At 42.8% G+C, this 22,524-nt stretch overlaps 1 protein-coding gene across 5 annotated transcripts in view; it reads right to left on the reverse strand.

Moving 5' to 3' along the window:
* Nucleotides 1-22,524, reverse strand: part of LOC140202864 (myosin phosphatase Rho-interacting protein-like) — a 305,303-nt gene that overhangs the window by 105,842 nt on the left and 176,937 nt on the right. For all 5 annotated transcript variants that reach the window (XM_072268356.1, XM_072268355.1, XM_072268357.1 and 2 more), the window contains 3 exons: nucleotides 21,808-21,876; nucleotides 8,494-8,583; nucleotides 2,599-2,708 (listed from right to left, as the gene is read on the reverse strand). In XM_072268356.1, coding sequence (XP_072124457.1) covers nucleotides 2,599-2,708; nucleotides 8,494-8,583; nucleotides 21,808-21,876 — 269 coding nt within the window. The remainder of the gene's footprint in view (nucleotides 1-2,598; nucleotides 2,709-8,493; nucleotides 8,584-21,807; nucleotides 21,877-22,524) is intronic.

Genomic DNA, 22,524 nt, shown 5'->3' on the forward strand with positions numbered 1-22,524 from the left:
TTGTTTGAAGATGACTGAGGCAAAAAACCAAAAATTAAGAAAAATATTGACGGTCCAAGTATCTTAAAATCTGAAGTTCGCAATGCAATAAATAAGATGAAGAAAGGAAAGGCAGCAGGTGCTGATGAATTAGTAATAGAACAAATTATTGCCCTTGAAGATTATGGAATTGAAAAACTTACTGATTTAATCCATAACATTTCTGAGACTGGATTAATATCAGAAGAGATGAAAAAAATCAGTATTTATCATTCTTCCTAAGAAACCTGGAGCATTAGAATGTGAGTTACATGGGACCATAAGTTTAATGAGTCACATCACCAAGATACTTCTAAGAATTTTAATGACAAGAGCTAAAAGTAAGATACAAGCTGAAATAGGTAAAGAACAATGTGGTTTTGTGAAAGACAAAGGTACAAGAAACACAATATTGATGTTAAGGATACTATCAGAACGAGCTATTCAAGTGCAAAAAGATTTGTTTGTTTGTTTTATTGACTACACAAAAGCATTTGATAAAGTGAAGCACAATAAGTTATTCGAAATATTACAGGAAACTCTAGATCTAGATTCGAAAGACCTCCGCCTAATCAGAAATATGTACTGGGAACAAACTGTCGGTGTAAGAATAGATGGAGAAGTGAGTTAGTTTACAAAAATCAAGAGAGGCATTAGACAAGGGTGTGTTTTCTCCCCTGATTTGTTTAATGTGCACTGTGGAACAATACTACAAAAAATAAAAGACATCTTGGGTATCAAAGTTGGCGGTGAAAACATCAATAATTTCAGATATGTGGATGACACTGTGTTAATTGCAAGTACGGAGGAAGAACTACAAAACTTAAATTGATGTAGTTGTTGAAGAAAGTGCAAAAATGGGCCTATCAATTGTAAAAAGACAGAATGTATGGTGATATCCAAAAAGAAGGAGAATTCTATCTGCAGGCTGAGAATAAATGGGGAAGACATAAAACAAGTACATAACTTTTGCTACTTAGGAAGCTGGTGATATCAGATGGCAGGTGTGACATGGACATCAAAAGAAAAATAGGGATGGCAAAAGACACTTTTACGAGAATGAAGAGTATACTGACCAACACTAAACTAGGCATGACAACCCACCTCAGAGCACTGAAATGTTACGTTTATTCATTATGTTACATGGCTCAGAATGTTGGACAATATCTAGTAACATGAGGAAATGAATTGAAGCAGCAGAGATGTGGTTTTTGAGGAGGATGTAAAGAATATCATGGACGAAATGAATATCTAATGAGGATGTCATGAACAGAGCAAGCACAAAAAGAGAAATAATGTAAGAGATCATGAAAAGGCAATGTGACTTCATTGGACATGTGATTAGGAAAGAGGAGTTAGAATGCATGGTAATTATGGGAAAGATTGAAGGGAAGAAAGCAAGGGGAAGGCAAAGACAAATGATGATGGAGACAGCAGCCAGAGAGCTGGAAATGAATACCAATGAATTGATCCACTTGACCTGAAACAGGAGTGTGTAGGCCATGGCAGTCAAAGCTCAAACTGGGTATGGCACCTGATGATGATGATGATGATGATGATGATGCCATATGCCTTCTTTACCAATTTGTCCACTTGCATATTCACTTTCAGTAAAGTATATACCTGGACACCAAGATTCCTCTGTACCTCAATGCTATTAAGGGGTCTACCATTAAATGCAACTTTCTCCCTTCACTTGATGTTCCAAAATGCAACACTTGCCTAGAGAAAATACCATCTGCCACTTCTCTGCCCACATCAGTCTGTAACTGATCGATATCCACTGTATTCTTTGATTCCCTACAGCTTACATTGCATACAGGAAAGATGAAAGCTTCCATCAAACTTGATGTCATTCACAATTGTACAAATCCACCCATCTACATTTTCATCTGAATCAGCAATACATATCACAAACAACAGAGGTCTGAGCACCGATCCTTGTGAAACACCATTGCTCACAGACCTCTAGCTGGAATAACAGCCTTACTCTTTTATGCATAAGCTAGTTCTGAAACCAAACTTGTAATTCACTCTGGATCTCATTTCTGAATCAGCCTACCATGAGGGACATATCAAAGCTTTACATAAACAGTATCAACTGCCTTACACTCATCACACTCTTTTGTCATCTCCTCAAAAATCTCTATTAATTTGGTAATGCATGACTTGCCCTGCACAAAGCCATGTTGACTGTCCCCAACAAGGCTATGACTTTCCAAATCTACACGAATCCTATCCCTCAGTATCCTCTCCAATAGCTTCCTTATCATGACATGAAACCAAATCATTTGGACATCAAGGAAAACAAATTGAAAAAAATACTTATTAATTTACCCTTTCTTCCCCCCCACAAGAACAAATTTTATTCTGTATCTCAAATTTTTGGGTGGTGACTCATGAATTATGTAAGGTCAAATTTTCATTACCCCAATGGCTGTAACACAGGAATCACCTGTGTACGATATCAAAATCTATTTCACTCCTGTTGAATCAATCAGCATCGCCAAGGACTGTAGAACTACTGCTATATCAGATATATGTGACAGTCACTTACACACAAACTTCCTAAGCACCTACCTGGTCACATCTGGAGTATCTGCAGGATGAACATTTTTCATTATTGCCTGGATCCAGTTCCGGCGAATTCCAGACGTCATGGCAGACAACGTGTACACCTTCCCTTTTGTCTACATCATGGGGCATTAACAAAAATCATCAGTGGAGTCAGAAACACACAGTATGGAAACTGGCTTTATGGCACACCAGATCTGTGCCAACCCCCAGTTTATCTTATCCACACACCCCTTAACACTTCAGATTCTACCATTCAGCTTTACACTAGCAGCCAATTAAACTTCTATCCCGTACAACTGCTTGTGGGAGAAAACCAGAACATTCAAAAGAAACATATGCAGTCACATAAACAACATGTAAACTCCACACAGAGTATTGAGCCATGAGGCAACAGTTATACTCATGTGCTACTGTACCAGCCCAGACACATTGTAAAAATTATCAAACTTTGAACTGTGCTGAAGAAAATAACTGACAACTGGGAGTCAAATAAGAACCTAAGCATGGACGAGGAATCTGCAGATGCTGGAATTTCAAGCAACACACATAAAAGTTGCTGGTGAACGCAGCAGGCCAGGCAGCATCTCTAGGAAGAGGTACAGTCGACGTTTCAGGCCGAGATCCTTCGTCAGGACTAACTGAAAGAAGATTTAGTAAGAGATTTGAAAGTGGGAGGGGGCGGGGGGAGATCCAAAATGATAGGAGAAGACAGCAGGGGGAGGGATGGAGCCAAGAGCTGGACAGTTGATTGGCAAAAGGGATAACAGCAGATCATGGGACAGGAGGCCTAGGGAGAAAGAAAAAGAGGAGGGAGGAAAAACCCAGAGGATGGGCAAAGGGTATAGTGAGAGGGACAGAGGGAGAAAAAAGAGAGAAAAAGAAAGCGTGTATATAAATAAATAAATAATGGATGGGGTACGAGGGGGAGGTGGGGCATTAGCGGAAGTTTGAGAAGTCAATGTTCATGCCACCAGGTTGGAGGCTACCCAGACGGAATATAAGGTGTTGTTCCTCCAACCTGAGTGTGGCTTCATCTTTACAGTAGAGGAGGCCATGGCTAGACATATCAGAATGGGAATGGGACGTGGAATTAAAATGTGTGGCCGCTGGGAGACCCTGCTTTCTCTGGCGGACAGAGCATAGGTGTTCAGCAAAACGATCTCCCGGTCTGTGTCGGGTCTTGCCTATACATAGAAGGCCACATCGGGAGCAATGGACGCAGTATATCACCCCAGCCGACTCACAGGTGAAGTGTCACCTCACCTGGAAGGACTGTCTGGAGCCCTGAATGGTAGTGAGGGAGGAAGTGTAAGGGCACGTGTAGCACTTGTTCTGCTTACAAGGATAAGTGCCAAGAGGGAGATCGGTGGGGAGGGATGGGGGGGACGAATGGACAAGGGAGTCACGTAGGGAGCAATCCCTGCCGAAAGCAGGGGGGCAGGGAAAGATGTGCTTAGTGGTAGGATCCTGTTGGAGGTGGCGGAAGTTACAGAGAATTATATGTTGGACCCGGAGGTTGGTGGGGTGGTAGGTGAGGACAAGGGGAACCCTATTCCTAGTGGGGTGGCGGGAGGATGGAGTGAGAGCAGATGTGCGTGAAATGGGGGAGATGCGTTTGAGAGCAGAGTTGATGGTGGAGGAAGGGAAGCCCCTTTCTTTAAAAAAGGAGGACATCTCCTGCGTCCTGGAATAAAAAGCCTCAGCCTGAGAGCAGATGCGGCGGAGACGGAGGAATTGTGAGAAGGGGATATCATTCTTGCAAGAGACAGGGTGAGAAGAGGAATAGTCCAGATAGCTGTGAGAGTCAGTACGCTTATAGTAGACATCAGTAGATAAGCTGTCTCCAGAGATAGAGACAGAAAGATCTAGAAAGGGGAGGGAGGTGTCGGAAATGGACCAGGTAAACTTGAGGGCAGGGTGAAAGTTGGAGGCAAAGTTAATGAAGTCAACGAGCCCAGCATGCGTGCAGGAAGCAGCGCCAATGCAGTCGTCGATGTAGCGAAGGAAAAGTTGGGGACAGATACCAGAATAGGCTTGGAACATGGATTGTTCCACAAAGCTAATGAAAAGGCAGGTATAGCTGGGGCCCATACGGGTGCCCATGGCTACACCTTTAGTTTGGAGGAAGTGGGAGGAGCCAAAGGAGAAATTATTAAGAGTAAGGACTAATTCTGCTAGACGGAGCAGAGTGGTGGTAGAGGGGAAGTGGTTAGGTCTGGAATCCAAAAAGAAGCGGAGGGCTTTGAGACCTTCCTGATGGGGGATGGAAGTATACAGGGACTGGACATCCATGGTAAAAATAAAACGGTGGGGGCCAGGGAACTTAAAATCATCGAAAAGTTTCAGAGCGTGAAAAGTGTCAGGAACATAGGCAGGGAGGGATTGAACAAGGGGGGATAAAACAGTGTCGAGGTATGCAGAAATGAGTTCGGTGGGGCAGGAGCAAGCTGAGACAATGGGTCTACTTGGACAGGCAGGTTTGTGGATCTTGGGTAGGAGGTAGAAACGGGAAGTGCGGGGTGTAGGAACTATAAGGTTGGTAGCAGTGGATGGGAGATCCCCTGAGCTGATAAAGTCGGTGATGGTGCGGGAGACAATGGCCTGGTGCTCCTTAGTGGGGTCATGATCAAGGGGTAATTAAGAGGAGGTATCCGCGAGTTGTCGCTGTGCCTCAGCAAGGTAGAGGTCAGTACACCAGACTACAACAGCAACCCCCTTATTGGCGGGTTTTATAGTAAGGTTAGGATTCATGTGGAGGGAGTAGAGAGCAGAGCATTCAGAAGGAGTGAGGTTGGAATTGGAACAAGGTGCGGTGAAGTCGAGATGGTTGATGTCCCGTCGGCAGTTAGCAATAAAGAGATCCAGAGCAGGCAGAAGACCAGAGCAGGGTGTCCATGAAGAGGTGGAGAGTTGAAGACGGGAGAAGGGGTCATCGGTGGAGGTGGGAGAGTCCTTGCCAAAGAAGTAGGCTCAAAGATGGAGCCGGCAGAAGAAGAGTTCAGCGTCATGGCGAACGTGGAACTCGCTGAGGTGTGGGCGAAGGGGGACAAAGGTGAGGCCCTTACTGAGGACAAAGAGTTGAAGGTCGGAGGGGATGGTAAAGACCTGGCACGGATGAGAATTGGGATCAGAGAGGGGAGGGGGAGGGAGGCTAGTGGTGTCAGAGGAGAGGGGAGGGTTGGGGTGAGAGGAAGAAGGAGCCTCCGAGGGCCCAGGAGTAACTGATGGAATGTGAGGGAGACGGGGTTGCAGAGTGGTGCAACCAAGCATGGAGCTTGGTTGAATTATATATGAAAAAAATAGCAGCTAGTTATATGCTAAAATTCTAGATACAGTGAATTCTGGTTAATTGGAACATTTCAGGACCAGTAAATTTTGGCCCAATTAAGTGGCTGCCCCAATTAGCTGAAGTTTCATGGAAATAGGTGAAAAGTATCAAAAAAGAAACAAAATGAGTAACGCTTAATACAGAGCAAATTAGAACACTACCAGTAGTAATATAAAACTTCCTTCACAATAATTCCTAAATAATAGTTCTTAATATTTAACAACAGAGGAATGCATCCAGCGTATGCAATGAACAAACAAAATCAAGCAGATACCTAGAGCAGATAGTGGAAAGATGCTATAGATGAAGATCCTCTAGGCCTTCACTCTCATTGCAACATTCAAGATGATTGTTGACACCTACAAATTCTTTGTAGTACCTAACTTGTTGAAGTCATGAAATAGTTTTATTTTTTACTGCAGGCCATTTCTGGCATCTCCAAGCCTGAATGCTTGACACCGCAGTGAACAAAAGTTTGGAATTGTCTTACTGCTTATTTGTCGCCAACTGGCCACAGGAGTCATACAGGATATTTAGAGGGTGGCAAATGTCATTACTTAGTTCAAGAAAGAGAGTAGGGATAATCCTGGGAATTACAGATCAGTGAGTCTTACTTCAGTGGTGGGCAAATTATTGGAGAAAATTCTTAGAGATAGGGTTTGGAGAAGTATAGTCTGATTAGGGACAGTCAGCATGGCTTTGTAAGAGGTAGCTTATGCCTCATGAGCCTGATTGAATTCTTTGATTATGAGACAAAACACATTGATGAAGGTAGAGCAGTAGATACAGCGTATATGGATTTTAGTAAAACATTTGATAGTGTTCCCCATAATAGGCTAATTTCAAAAGTCAGGAGGTATGGGATACAGGGAAACATGGCAGTATAGATTCAGAATTTGCTTGCCCATAGAAGGCAGAGGGTGGTAGTAGATGGAGCATATTCTACCTGGAAGTTGGTGATCAGTGGAGTTCCACAGGAATTTGTTCCACAAGGCACTCTTACTCTTTGAGATTTTTCTACAAACATATATGACTTGGACAAGGAAGTGGAAGGGTGGGTTAATAAGTTTGCAAATGACATGAAGTTTGGTGGAGTTGTGGATATTGTAGAAGATTGCCATAGTTTACAACATGACACTGACAGGATGCCGAGCTGGGCTGATACAGTGGCAGAAGGAGTTCAACCTGGAAAACTGAGAGGTATTTCCTTTTGGAAAATTTAATTTGAAGGCAGAATACAGGGTTAACAACAGGATTCTTAGCAGTGTGGAGGTACAGTGACATCTTGGGGTCCACATCCATAGACACTTCAAAATTACTGTGCGAGTTGATAGGGTAGTTAAGGTGGCATATGTTATGTTGGCCTTCGTTAGTCAAGAGATTGAGTTCAAGAGCCACGAGGTAATGTTGCAGCTCTATAAAACCTTGGTTAGACCACACCTGGGATATTGTGTTCAGTTGTGGAAGCTTTCAAGAGGATACAGAGGAGATTTACCAGGATATTGCCTGGACTAGAGGACATGTCTTATGAAAAATGGTTGAGCAGGACAGGTGTTTTTTCTCTCTGCAGTGAAGGAGGATGAGAGGTGATTTGATAGAGGTATACAAGACAAGGGGCATAGCTCGAGTGGATAGGCAAACACCTTGTCCCCCGGGGGCAATATTTTAAGGTGATTGGAGTACAGAAATTGTGGAGATGGATATCAGAGGTAAGTTTTTTTTTACACAAAGAGTTGCAAGCGTGTGGAACGTGCTGCCAGGAGTGGTGGTAGAGGGAGATATAATAGAGACATGTAAAAAGTCTTAGACAGACACGTAGATGTTAGAAAAATGCAGGGCTATGGAGGAGAGAAGGGTTAGATTGGTTTTAGAGTTGGTTAAAAAGTTGGCACAACATCTATATTCTATTTCACTGTCTTAATCAGGGGTTCCCAACCTTTATATGCCATGGACCCCAACCATTAACTGGGGGGGGGGGGTGTCCTATGCACCCCAGGTTGGGAACATCTGGTCTAAGTAGAGCACTAAACTCTTATTTCCTATCACATCCTATTTGTGATATGCCAGTTGTACCATTAGTGGAGGAAATAACTTCTCTCTGAGGATGAATTCTTTAGCATTAGATTGGATAGCATTCGAGTGTGGCTCAGTAATGAATTAGTGTAAACTGATTTTGTGAATAACCTTACAGCTGCTTCAGGAACCAGCTCTCAACCCGATAAAACTACTGAAAACCCTACTCGGTTTCTGATCCAAAATGAGTCAACAGACAAACATCTAAGCATTTATCTAATCAAGGGGAAGTTAGAAAACAATCCAGTTACAGATTTTTAAGATATCAAGCTCATTATAAAGGGAAAATTGTCCAAACAACCATTTTGAGAGTAATACAGTTCCACTACTAGGGTGCAAATTTCTGTGACAACATTCCCATATACCCATTCTGCCTACTAGAAAACAAAGCCTCTGGCTCAATACAAGTAAAAATGATCTTAAATACTTTATGAAATAATTGCCTCTTTTTCATGAATTTATTCTGGAATATAATTTCAGGTGAAATCTATACTTACAAGGATCTGAAATCCATAATTCCTCTGAACTTCATATTCAGTCACATCGTAGCAGCCACTTAAATCAATCTCCCCATCTAAATCCACTGCCTGTCGAGAGAAAAAAAAAGGAAATCCTGATTAAACATAGGCTGCTCACCTTCCCCCTTGAGAATATTCTGCAGCTGCTCTGAGATATCCTGGACTCTGGCACCTGGGAGGCAACGCACCATCCTGGCTTCTCCATCATAGTCTCAGAATCTATCCATTCCCTTATCAAGTCTCCTATCACTATTGCTCTGCCTGACTTCACCCTTCTCCGCCGAGCCTCAGAGCCAGCCACAATGCCACTAACCTGGCTGCTGCAATAATGCCCCAATGGGTCATTTCCTCAGCAGTACCCAAAGTGGTATACATGTTGCTGAGGTGTAATAATACTGCTCAAAGAATCAATGGTGACCACAATGCACCCCCTGCTGGTCCCAATTTCTTGCATTCGGCCCATATTCTAGTAAATCTTAACTCTCCATGTCCTTATGAATGATGTAATTTTTACTTTGAGACTGTGACCCCTTTGGAGATGCTGTAGGGGTAGTGTTTCAGGTTTTTGGATCACTGGAACCTCTTCTGGGACAGAGATGACCTGTACAAGAGGGAAGGGTTCCTCTTGAACTGAAGGCAAACCAATATCTTAGCCAGGTTTGCTAGTGCTACATGGGATAGGAACCAGAGCAGCAAATCAGAAAATGGAGCAATGGAGAGGAAGGGAGATGCAGGGCCAGTAGAAACTGGCTGGAGCAAAGTAATAAATAAAATGAGACAGATAGTTTGAAGTGTTTGTGTATTTTAATGCTGGGAGTATTATAGGTAAAGGTGATGAACTTATGCATCAGTTCATGAAACGATGATGTGGGTGAAACCTGCCAAAAGGTTTCAGCCCAAAACTTCAACTGTACTTTTTTCCATAAATGCTGCCTGACCTGCTGAGTTTCTCCAGCATTTTGTGAAGTTGTTATAGTAGGTGATTTTAACTTTCCACACAATGACTGGGACTAGTTTGGATAGGTTGTCAAATGTGTTCAGAAAAGTTTCCTTAATCAGTACATAGAAGTCCCAATGAGATAGTGTATGATACTTGATCTGCTATTAAGGAATGAAGCAGGGCAGGTGACATAAGTTGCATCTAGTGAACCTAATGCCATAAGCTTATAAGTAATATGGAAAAAGGATAATAGGTCTAGTTGAGATTGTAAATTGGAGAAAGGCCAGTTTTGATGGCATCAGAAAGGATCTGGCAAGTGGATTAGGACAGGTTGTTTTCTGGCAAACATGTGGGAAGTATTCATAAGTGAAACATTGAGAGTACAAAGCTTGCATGTGGCTATCAGAATAAAACCTAAAGGTAACAGGTTTAGGAAATCATGGTTTTTGAGAGATATTGAGGCCCTGTTAAGAAAAAATAATGAGGTGCATAGCAATAGAGGCAGGTAGGAACAGATGAAGTACTGTTGGAGTATAAGAAATGCAAGAGAACACTTAAGAAAGAAATCAGGAGGGGTCAAAGAAGGCATGAGTTTGCCCTAGCAGACAAGGTGAAGGAGAATCCTAGGGGTTTCTATAGATACGTTAAAAGCAAAAGGATTGTAAGGGGCAAAATTGGTCCTCTGGAAGATCAGAATGGTAATCCGTGTGTGGAGCCAAAACAGATGGGGGAAATCTTAAATGTTTGCATCTGTGTTTACTCAGGAGATGGATAGAGTCTATAGAAGTGAGGCAAAGCAGCAGCAAAGTCATGGACCCTATTCAGTTTACAAAGGAGAAGGTGTTGGCTGTCTTCAGGTAAATCAGGGAGGATAAATCCCCAAGGCCTGACAAGGTCTGCCTTCAGACTCTGTGGAAGGCAAGTACGGAAATTGCAGGGTCTCTAACGGAGATATCATCCTTAGCGACAGGTGAGGTACTGGAGGATAAGCTGTTTGTTGTTGTTCTGCTGTTTCAGAAAGGCTCTAAAAATAAACTAGGAAATCATAGGCTGGTATTCTAAGGGACCAAATATACAAGTAAAAACACAACCTTGAGAAAATTTGCAGATGCTGGAAATATATGAGCATTTGGATAGACCTGGACAGATAATGGATAGGTAGGCCATGGTAAGTCGTGTCTATCCAACCTGAAGAGTTTTTCGAGAAAGTTACAAGGAAAGTTGATATTATCTACATGGATTTTAGCAAGACATTCAACAAGGTCTCAGATGTAAGGTTAATTAAGAAGGTTCAGTTGCTTGGCATTCAAGATGAGATAGTAAATTGGATTAGGCGTTGACTTTGTGGGCGAAGCCAGAGAGTGGAAGTAGATAGTTGCCTCTCTGACTAGAGGCCTGTGAGTAGAGGAGTGTGCAGGGATCAGTGCTGGGTCTGTTGTTTGTCATCAATATAAATGGTCTGGATGATAATATGGTTAACTGGAACAGCAAATTTGCGGATGACACCAAGAGCGGAGATGCAGTGGAAAGACTATCTTGCAGAAAAGATCTGGACCAGCTGGAAAAATGGGCTGAAGAATGGCAGATGGAATTTAATGAGGTGCTGCACTTTGGTTGGACGACCCAGCGTAGGTGTTAAACGGTGAACATAAGGGCACTGGAGAGCGACAGAACAGAGGGAATTGGGAATACAGGTCCATAGTTCATTGAAAGTGGCATGACATGTAGACAGGTTGTAAAGAAAACTTTTGGCACGTTGGCCTTCATAAATCACAGTATTGACTACAGAAGATGCGATGTTATACTGAGGTTGTATAAGATGTTGTTGCGGCCTAATTTGGAGTATTTTGTGTAGTTTTGGTCACCTACCTGCAGAAAAGATAGAAATAAGGTTGAAAGAGAACAGAGAAAATTTACAAGGATGTTGCTGGAACTAGAAAATCTGAGTTATAGAAACATAGAAGCACAGAAAACCTACAGCACAGTACAGGCCCTTCGGCCCACAAAGCTGTGCCGAACATGTTCTTAGCTTAGAGATACCTAGGCTTACCCACAGCCCTCTATTTTTCTAAGCTCCATGTATCTATCCAGGAGACTCTCAAAAGACCCTATCATTTCCGCCTCCACCACCGCCGCCGGCAGCCCATTCCACGCACTCACCACTCTCTGCGTAAAAAACTTATCCGACATCTCCTCTGTACCTACTTCCAAGCAGCTTAAAACTATGCCCTCTCGTGCTAGCCTTTTCAGCCCTGGGAAAAAGCCTTCGACTATCCACACGATCAATGCCTCTCATCATCTTATACACCTCTATTAGGTCACCTCTCATCCTCCGTCGCTCCAAGGACAAAAGGCCGAGTTCACTCAACCTATTCTCATAAGGCATGCTCCCCAATCCAGGCAACATCCTTGTAAATCTCCTCTGCATCCTTTCTATAGTTTCCTTCCTGTAGTGAGGCGACCAAAATTGAGCACAGTACTCTAAGTGGGGTCTGACTCCTGGATGGATACATGGAGCATAGAAAAATAGCAGCAACATTACCTCTTGGCTCTTAAACTCAATCCCAGGATTGATGAAGGCCAATGCACCGTATGACTTCTTAACCACAGAGTCGACGTGCGTAGCAGCCTTGAATGTCCTATGGACTCGGACCTCAAGATCCCTCTGATCCTCCACACTGCCAAGAGTCTTACCATTAATACTATATCCTGCCATCATATTTGACCTACCAAAATGAACCACCTCACACTTATCTAGTTTGAACTCCATCTGCCACTTCTCAGCCCAGTTTTGCATCCTATCAATGTCCCATTGTAACCTCTGACAGCCCTCCACACTATCCACAACACCCCCAACCTTTGTGTCATCAGCAAATTTACTAACCCATCCCTCCACTTCCTCATCCAGGTCATTTATAAAAATCACAAAGAGTAGGGGTCCCAGAACAGATCTGAGGCACACCACTGGTCACAAATGCAGAATATGACCCGTCTACAACCACCCTTTGCCTTCTGTGGGCATGCTAGATCTGGATCCACAAAGCAATGTCCCCTTGGATGTCATGCCTCCTGACTTTCTCAATAAGCCTTGCATGGGGTACCTTATCAAATGCCTTGCTAAAGTCCATGTACGCTACATCTATTGCTCTACCTTCATCAATGTGTTTAGTCACATCCACAAAAATTCTATCAGGCTCGTAAGGCACGACCTGCTCTTGACCAAGCCATGCTGATTATTCCTGATCATATTATGCTTCTCCAAATGTTCATAAATCCTGCCTCTCAGGACCTTCTCCATCAACTTACGAACCACTGAAATAAGATTCATTGGTCTATAATTTTCTCGGCTATCCCTACTCTCTTTCTTGAATAAAGGAACAACATCCGCAACCCTCCAATCCTCCAGAACCTTTCCCGTCCTCATTGATGATGCAAGATCATCACCAAAGGCTCAGCAATCTCCTCCCTCGCTTCCCACGGTAGCCTGGGGTACATCCCGTCCGGTCCTCGTGACTTATCCAACTTAATGCTTTCCAGATGCTCCAGCACATCCTCTTCCTTAATAGTTACATGCTCAAGCTTTTCAGACGGCTGCAAGTCATCCCTATAATCGCCATGATCCTTTTCCATAGCGAATACTGAAGCAAAGCATTCATTAAGTACCTGTGCCAGCTCCTCCAGTTCCATGCAGTTTTCCACTGTCACACTTGATTGGTCCTATTCTCTCACACCTTATCCTCTTGCTCTTCACATACTTGTCAAATGCCTTGGGGTTTTCCTTAATTCTGTCTGCCAAGGCCTTCTCATGGCCCCTTCTGGCTCTCCTAATTTAATTCTTAAGCTCCTTCCTGCTAGCCTTATAATCTTCTAGATCCCTATCAATAGCTAGGTTTTTCAACCTTTTGTAAGCTCTTCTTCTTGACTAGATTTACAACAGCCTTTCATAGTCATACTTTATTGATCCCGAGGGAAACTGGTTTCCATTACAGTTGCACCTTAAATAATTAAATAGTGATAAAACCATAAATAATTAAATAGTAATATGTAAATTACACCAGGAAATAAGTCCAGGACCAGCCTATTGGCTCAGGGTGTCTGACCCTCCAAGGGAGGAGTTGTAAAGTTTGATGGCCACAGGCAGGAATGACTTCCTATGATGCTCTGTGTTGCATCTCGGTGGAATGAGTCTCTGGCTGAATGTACTCCTGTGCCCAACCAGTACATTATGTAGTGGATGGGAGACATTCTCCAAGATGGCACGCAACTTCGACAGCATCCTCTTTTCAGATACCACCGTCAGTTTGTACATCACGGTTCCTGTATGCTACCATCCATTCCCCGTCTCATTGGAACGTACCTACGCAGAACCTCACGCTAATATCCCCTGAACATTTGCCACATTTCTTCCGTACGTTTCCCTGAGAACATCTGTTTCCAATTTATGCTTCCAAGTTCCTGCCTGATAGCATCTATTTCCCCTTACTCCAATTAAACGTTTCCCTAACTTATCTGTTCCTATCCCTCTCCAATGCTATGGTAAAGGAGATAGAATTGTGATCACTATCTCCAAAATGCTCTCCCACTGAGAGACCTGACACCTGACCAGGTTCATTTCCCAATACCAGATCAAGTACAGCCTCTCCTCTTGTAGGCTTATCTGCATATTGTGTCAAGAAACCTTCCTGAACACACCTAACAAACTCCACCACATCTAAACCCCTCACGCTCGGGAAATGCCAATCAACATTTGGGAAATTAAAATCTCCCACCACAACAACCCTGTTATTATTACTCCTTTCCAGAATCTGTCTCCCTATCTGCTCCTTGATATCCCTGTCACAAAAAAGATGGGTTGCACTTGAATCCCAGGGGGACGAATATCCTGGCAGGGAGGTTTGCTAAGGCTATACTGGGGAGAGTTTAAACTAGAATTGTTGGGGGATGGGAACCAAACTGAAGAGACTGGGGAAGAGGAGGTTGGCTCACAAATAGAGAAAGCTTATAGACAGTGCAAGAGGGAGGATAGGCAGGTGATAGACAAGGGACACACTCAGACCGAAGGTTTGAGATGTGTCTATTTTAATGCAAGGAGTGTTGTGAACAAAGCGGATGAGCTTAGAGCGTGGATCAGTACTTGGAGATATGACGTGGTGGCCATTACGGAGACTTAAATGGCTCAGGGACAGGAATGGTTACTTCAAGTACCAGGTTTTAGATGTTTCAGAAAGGACAGGGAGGGAGGCAAAATAGGTGGGGGCGTGGCACTGTTAATCAGGGATAGTGTCATGGCTGCAGAAAAGGTGGACGCCACGGAGGGATTGTCTACAGAGTCTCTGTGGGTGCAGGTTAGGAAGAGGAAGGGGTCAATAACTTTACTGAGTGTTTTTTTATAGTAACAGGGATATCGAGGAGCAGATAGGGAAACAGATCCTGGAAAGGTGTAATAATAACAGAGTTGTCGTGATGGGAGATTTTAATTTCCCAAATATCAATTGGCATCTCCTTAGAGCAAGGGTTTTAGATGGGGTGGAGTTTGTTAGGTGTGTTCAGGGAGGTTTCTTGACTCAATATGTAGATAAGCCAACAAGAGGAGAGGCTGTAGTTGATTTGGTATTGGGAAATGAACCTGGTCTGGTGTCAGATCTCCAAGTGGGAGAGCATTTTGGAGATAGTGATCATAATTCTATCCCCTTTACAATAGCATTGGAGCGATTGGAACAGAGAAGTTAGAAAAGCGTTTAATTGGTGTAAGGGGAATTATGAGGCTATCAGACAGGAAATTGGAAGCATATATTCTCAGAAAAGTACAGAAGAAATGTGGCAAATGTTCAGGGGATATTTGTGTGGAGTTCTGCACAGGTACGTTCCAATGAGACAGGGAAGTTATGGTAGGGTACAGGAACCATGGTGTACAAAGGCTGTAATAAATCTAGTCAAGATGAAAAGAAAAGCTTACAAAAGGTTCAGAGAGCTAGGTAATGTTAGAGATCTAGAAGATTATAAGGCGAATAGGAAGGTGCTTAAGAATGAAATTAAGAGAGCCAGAAGGGGCCATGAGAAGGCCTTAGCGGACAGGATTAAAGAAACCCCCAAGGCATTCTACAAGTATGTGAAGAGCAAGAGGATAAAATGTGAAAGTATAGGACTTATTAAGTGTGACAGTGGGAAAGTATGTATGGAACTGGAGGAAATAGCAGAGGTACTTAATTCACTATGGAAAAGGATCTTTTTGATCGTAGTGATGACTTGCAGCAGACTGAAAAGCTTGAGCATGTAGATATTAAGAAAGAGGATGTGCTGGAGCTTTTGGAAAGCATCAAGTTGGATAAGTCACCGGGACCGAATGAGATGTAGCCCAGGCTACCGAGGAAGGCGAGGGAGGAGATTGCTGAGCCTCCGGCGATGATTTCTGAATCATCCATGGGGATGGGAGAGGTTCCGGAGGATTGGAGGGTTGTGGATGTTGTTCCTTTATTCAAGAAAGGGAGTAGAGATAGCCTGGGAAATTATAGACCAGTGAGCCTTATCTCAGTGGTTGCTAAGTTGATGGAAAAGATCCTGAGAGGCAGGATTTATGAACATTTAGAGAGGCATAATATGATTAGGAAGGAATAGTCAGCATGGCTTTGTCAAGGGCAGGTCGTGCCTTACGAGCCTGATTGAATTTTTTGAGGATGTGACTAAACACATTGATGAAGGAAGAACAGTAGATGTAGTGTATATGGATTTCAGCAAGGCATTTGATAAGGTACCCCATGCAAGGCTTATTGAGAAAGTAAGGAGGCATGGCATCCAAGGGGACATTGCTTTGTGGATCCAGAACTGGCTTGCCCACAGAAGGCAAAGAGCGGTTGTAGACGGGTCATATTCTGCATGGAGGTCGGTGACCAGTGGTGCGTCTCAGGGATCTGTTCTGGGACCCTTACTCTTCGTGATTTTTATAAACAACCTGGATGAGGAAGTGGAGGATGGGTTAGTAAGTTTGCTGATGACACAAAGGTTGGAGGTGTTGTGGATAGTGTGGAGGGCTGTCAGAGGTTACAGCAGGACATTGATAGGATGCAAAACTGGGATGAGAAGTGGCAGATGGAGTTCAACCCAGATAAGTGTGAAGTGGTTCAATTTGGTCGGTCAAATATGATGGCAGAATATAGTATGAATGGTAAGACTCTTGGCAATGTGGAGGATCAGAGGGATCTTGGGGTCCGAGTCCATAGGACGCTCAAAGCAGCTGCGCAGGTTGACTCTGTGGTTAAGAAGGCATACGGTGTATTGGCCTTCATCAATCGTGGAATTGAATTTAAGAGCCGAGAGGTAATGTTGCAGCTATATAGGACCCTGGTCAGACCCCACTTGGAGTACTGTGGTCAGTTCTGGTTGCCTCACCGCAGGAAGGATGTGGAAACTATAGAGAGGGTGCAGAGGAGATTTACAAGGATGTTGCCTGGATTGGGGAGCATGCCTTATGAAAACAGGTTGAGTGAACTTGGCCTTTTCTCCTTGGAGCAATGGAGAATGAGAGGTGACCTGATAGAGGTGTATAAGATGATGAGAGGCATTGATCGTGTGGATAATCAGCGGCTTTTTCCCAGGGCTGAAGTGGTTGCCACAAGAGGACACAGGTTTAAGGTGCTGGGGAGTAGGTACAGAGGGGATGTCAGGGGTAAGTTTTTTTACTCAGAGAGTGGTGAGTGCGTGGAATAGCTGCCGGCAGCGGTGGTGGATGCAGATATGATAAGGTCTTTTGAGAAACTTTTGGATAGGTACATGGAGCTTAGAAAAATTGTGGGCTAAAGGTAAGCATAGTAATTTCTAAGGTAGGGACATGTTCGGCACAACTTTGTGGGCCAAAGGGCCTGTATTGTACTGTAGGTTTTCTATGTTTCTATGTACTATTGGTTTACTGCTGTTATTATAAGGTAAGATTAAATAGGCTAGGACTTTATTCCTTGGAACATAGAAGACAGAGATTTGATAGATGTATACGAAATTATGAGAGGTATAGATAGGATAAAATCAAGCAGGTTTTTTCTGCTGAGGTTGGGTGGGGTTACCACTGGAGGTCTTGGGTTAAGGCTGAAAGGTGAAAAGTTTAAGGGAACATGAAAGGAAACTTCTTCACTCAGAAGTTTGTGACAGTGTAGAACAAGCTGCCAGTGCAAATGGTGCATGTGTGCTCAATTTCAAAATTTAGAAATTTGAATAGGTACATGATGGTACAGTGATTTGGGGTCTTGGTGCTATTGTTGTCGTTCTTTTCTGCGAGTGAGAGAGTCGGAGATTGTTGTGTGAAGAGGATCGTTGATTGTTTTTGTGGATGCTAGTGCTACTGGCGGGGGGGGACGGATTTTGGGGTCTCGAGTTTTGTTTTTTTTCTTTTTCATGCTGGTTGGGGGGGGGAGTTGATGTGTCTTTTCTTTCATCAACACCCATGGCCTTTCCGTATTAATGGCTATCTGGAGTAGACAAATAGCAAAGTTGTATGATACATGCATACTTGACAATAAAGAGAAACTTTGAACCTTTGATAGGGGTATGGAGGGCTATGGTCTGGGTGCAGGTTGATGGGACTGGGCAATTTAAATGGTTTGGCATGGATTAGATGGACCAAAAGGCCTGTTTCTGTACTGTACATTTCTATGACCACTTAACGATAAAGGGGGATCATTTGCTTGGATGTGGAGGATAGGGAGATCAGTGCCACGCATATTAATATGCTAGGGCATTTTGAAGCAAAGGAGAGTTGTGTTCGGTCTCTTAAAGAGTACTGAGGTGGATAAGTTTCCAGGGCCTGATGGGATATACCCCAGGTTGTTGAGAGAGGCAAGAGAAGAGTTTGCTGGGAATTTGACCAATATCTTTGTGTCCTCTCTAGCCACAGGTGAGGCCCTGGAGGACTGGTGAGAAGCTAATATTGTTCTATTATTTAAGAAGGGGAACCAAGGTTAATCCTGGAAATTACAGACCGCGAGTCACCCGTCAGTGGTAGGTAAGTTAATGGAGAGAATTATTAGGGATAGGTTTTATGAGCATTTGGAGAACCACGGCCTAATCAGGGAGAGCGAGCATAGTTTTGTGTGAGGCTAGTTGTGTCTTACTAACTTGATTGAGTTATTTGAGAAGTTGACGATGGTGATTGATGAAGTTAGACCAATGGATATTGTTCACATGGATTTTAGTAAGGTGTTTGACAAGGTCCCTTAGCGGAGGTTCACTCAGAAGATTAAGATGCATGGAATCCATGGTAAACCGACAGTTCAGATTCAGAACTGGCTTGCCCATTGATGACAGAGAGTTGTGGTTGATGGGACATCCTAGCTGGAGGTCTGTGATTAGTCGTGTTCTGCAGGGATCTGTACTGGGACCTCTGCTGTTTGTGATGTATATAAATCTGCTGGATGAAAATTCAGATGGTTGGGTTAGTAAGTTTGCAGGTGATATGAAAATTAATGGTGGTGTGGATAGTGTAGAAGACTAGCAAAGAATACAATGGGGTATAGATCAGTTGCAGGTATGAGTAGGGAAATGGCAGATGGAGTTTAGACTGGCCAAATGTGAAGTGTTGCACCTTGGTAGCTCAAATGTAAAGAGACAGTATTCTGTTAAGGGCGGGCAAGACTCTTAACAGTGTCGATGAGCAGAGGGATCTTGAAGTCCAAGTTAATAGCTCCCTGAAAGTGGCTACACAAGTTGATAGGATGGTTGAGGCGGCACATGGCACGCTTGCCTTTCTTAGCAGAGGCAAGGAGTTCAAGTCAGGAAGATCTGCTGCAGCTTTATAAAACTCTACTTCGGCTGCATCTGAAATATCACATCACTTCTGGTCACACCCATTATAGGAAGGATATCGAGGCTGTGGAGAGGGTGTAGAAGAGATTGACTGGGAAGCTCCCTGTATTGGGAGGTATCTGCTATAGGTGGAGGTTGGATAAACTTGAGCTGTTTTCTCTGGAGTGGAAGGGGCTGAGAGGAGATCTGATAGAGATAAGATTACGAAAGGCATAGATAGAGTAGACAGACAATATCTTTTTGACAGGTTTAAAAAGCTTAATGCCAGAGGGCATGAATTTAAGGAGAGGGAATAACTTCAAAGAAGATGAGAGGCAAATAGTTTTTTTTCAAAACACAGAGAGTGGCGGGTGCCTAGAATGTGCTGCCTGGAATGGTGGTAGAGGTAGATGCATTGGAGAATTTTAAGAGATGTTTAGATAGGGACATGAATGTGAGGGAAATGGAAGGATATCGATACTGTGTATGCAGAAGGGATTAGTTAGGTTGCCTATTTGATTACGAATTGAATTGCATTGGCATAATGTTGTGGGCAGAAGGGTCTGTTCTTCCAATGTAATGTTCTTTGTTCAATTACTCTATGCTCTATACACAACACAGTATAAATAACTCACACACAAGATAAAGTAATATTACCACCAATAACTTAATAAATAATAAAATATGTTCAATATGATTGACATTTAACATAAGGTGCATTTATGACACAAATCAAAAAGTAAACAGACTAATACTACTGGCACTTCATAAGTGGTGAGACCTGGGTGGTAGCAGGGAATTCAGTAGTCTCACAGCCTGGGAGTAAGAAGCTGTTTCTTCATCTTAACATCTTTCTTCATGCTCTCTGTATGCCATTTCATTGCCATTGTTGATAAGGCCAACCACTATTTTATGATTCACAAATTTTCTGATTCAGTTTCAGCTGGATCTAGCAGTATAGCCATTATATTTTAAAGATTTGAGGCAAGTCTCAGGTTGTCTGTGTCTTACAAAGTCAAAAGTAGGTTGCAGCATACACATATTGGGTTGTGCTAGGCAGTGCATTCCACACACTTAATACTATGTAAAAATCCTACTTGACCCCCACCCCCCCAATACTTCTCCCATCACCATGTCTTCTCATATTAGTCACTGACACCCTGGGAGAAAGGTGCTGTCTGTCCATCTATCACATTTATCACTTTGTGCACCCTTATCATGTCGTCTCTTATCCTCCTTCACTCTACAGAACAGCCCTAGTTTACCCAACCATTTCTTATAAGATATATTCTCTAATCCAGGCAGCAACCTGGTAAATCTTCTCTGCACCCTCTCTAAAGCTTCCATGTTATTCCTATTGAGAAGACTAGAACTTAACACAATACTCCAAGCGTGATCTACGTAGTTTTATAAAGCTCCGAGCTTATTTCTCTGACTAATGAAGGCCAACACACTATACAACTTCTGAACCATCCTACCAATCTGTGTGGCAACTTTGAGAGATCTATTAACTTTAAACCCAAAATCCTTTTGTTCCTCTACGCTGCTAAGAATACTGCCATTAACCTTGTACTCTGCCTTCAAGTTTAACCTTCCAAAATAAATAATTTCACACTTACCCAGATTGAATTCCATCTGCCACTTCTCAGGCCAACTCTGTATCCTATTAATGTCACGTTGTACGCTACGACAACCTTCTACACCATCCACACCACCACCAACCTTCATGTCATCTGCAAACTTACTAATCCATACTTCCATGTCCTCATCCAAGTAATTTATAAAAATCACAAAGAGTAGGGGTCCCAGAGCAGATCCCCGCAGAACGCCACTAGTCATGGACCTCCAGTATGCTCCATCTACTACCTCCCTCTGCTTCAGTGAGCAAGCCTCATCCTAAATTAATGAGCCTACCATGGGGAACCTTGTTCACAAGATCACAAGACAAAGGAGCAGAAGTAGGCCATTCGGCCCATCGAGTCTGCTCTGCAAACAATTGAATGTCTTACTAAAATCTGTATACATCACATCCACTGCTCTATCTTTATCAGCTGGTTATGTCACTTCCTGAAAAGAATCAATCAGGCATGTGAGACTCGCCTTGTCCCACACAATTCCATGCTGAATAGTCTCACTGGTGATGAGACATAACTGTGCCCACCAAATAAGACTCTGCATCATCCCTGAATTTGAGTCTAGCAGATTACAAATCCTTGATTTGGTCCATAGGCTGTGTGAGACTAATGGATTTCAGCTGATGTATTGAAAAAAAAACTTCAGTTGGGCTTGGTGTGTATGGATTAATGAAGTGCAATTTAGCCTAAAGTCAGTCTATTGACAACCTGCTGTAATACTCATATGGGAGTAACTGAAGTAAACTGTTCAGACCTACAAGTGTGCCTTATACTCCTTAGTTGAATATTATGCTTGTATGCCAACACTTAGTCAGAAGGTTGGATTCTTGGCTGTCAAGAAAGGAAATAAAGGAATGAATCTGAAACAAAAATTCACAAAACAAGGTATACGATATCACTGTCTTCCCGCAAACTGTGTCCACTCTGCAAGGTAAATACCACGACACTTACCTCCTCTGCAGCAGAATCACGGTAATACTTTAGAGCCTTGTTACTGAGAACAAACCAATGCTTCTTCCACTGTAAGAAAATAAAGCATGTTCCTGAAACTTTCCTATTATATTTTTCTATCTGTCTTTCACATATGTAGAAACACAAGACACTGATTTCTATCACATGGTATTGAACGTGAGAGTAGCCACAAGCATTTGCCTGTCTCTGTCACCACTAAAGGCGAACAGCTTTACTTTATGATTTCATATCAATGTTTGTACAGACTAGGAACCTAAGCAGGGTTGAAAAATGCAACAGTACCAGTTCTCAAAAGGTGAATAAGAACACATTTAAAAGTGCTTCACTAAGATGAGTTAATTTGAAGATGTTTCTAGGGAGATGATAAATTGCTCTATTAATAATAATCCCTTCCATACCTTATTTCCTATAAAACCTACTTATCATGATCAATCACTGGAAAAGTTTAAATTTAGGATTAATGGGTGTATGATTTTAACAGTTTTTTATTCATTAATGTTTAATAAACTCTTCCCGGGCTTCCACCCGGGTACAAATATCGATTATAACCGATGTCTCGATGACAAACTCTGCCATATTCATCAGCAGGGTTTGTCATCGAAACAGCAGTTACAATCGATATCTGTACCCGGTTGGAAGCCCAGGAAAAATTTTTTCCTCATATACGCCGGGAAAGCACTATATCCCTTTTCATTC

Source organism: Mobula birostris, chromosome 9 (assembly GCF_030028105.1).
Source record: "Mobula birostris isolate sMobBir1 chromosome 9, sMobBir1.hap1, whole genome shotgun sequence".
Lineage (NCBI taxonomy): Eukaryota > Metazoa > Chordata > Chondrichthyes > Myliobatiformes > Myliobatidae > Mobula > Mobula birostris.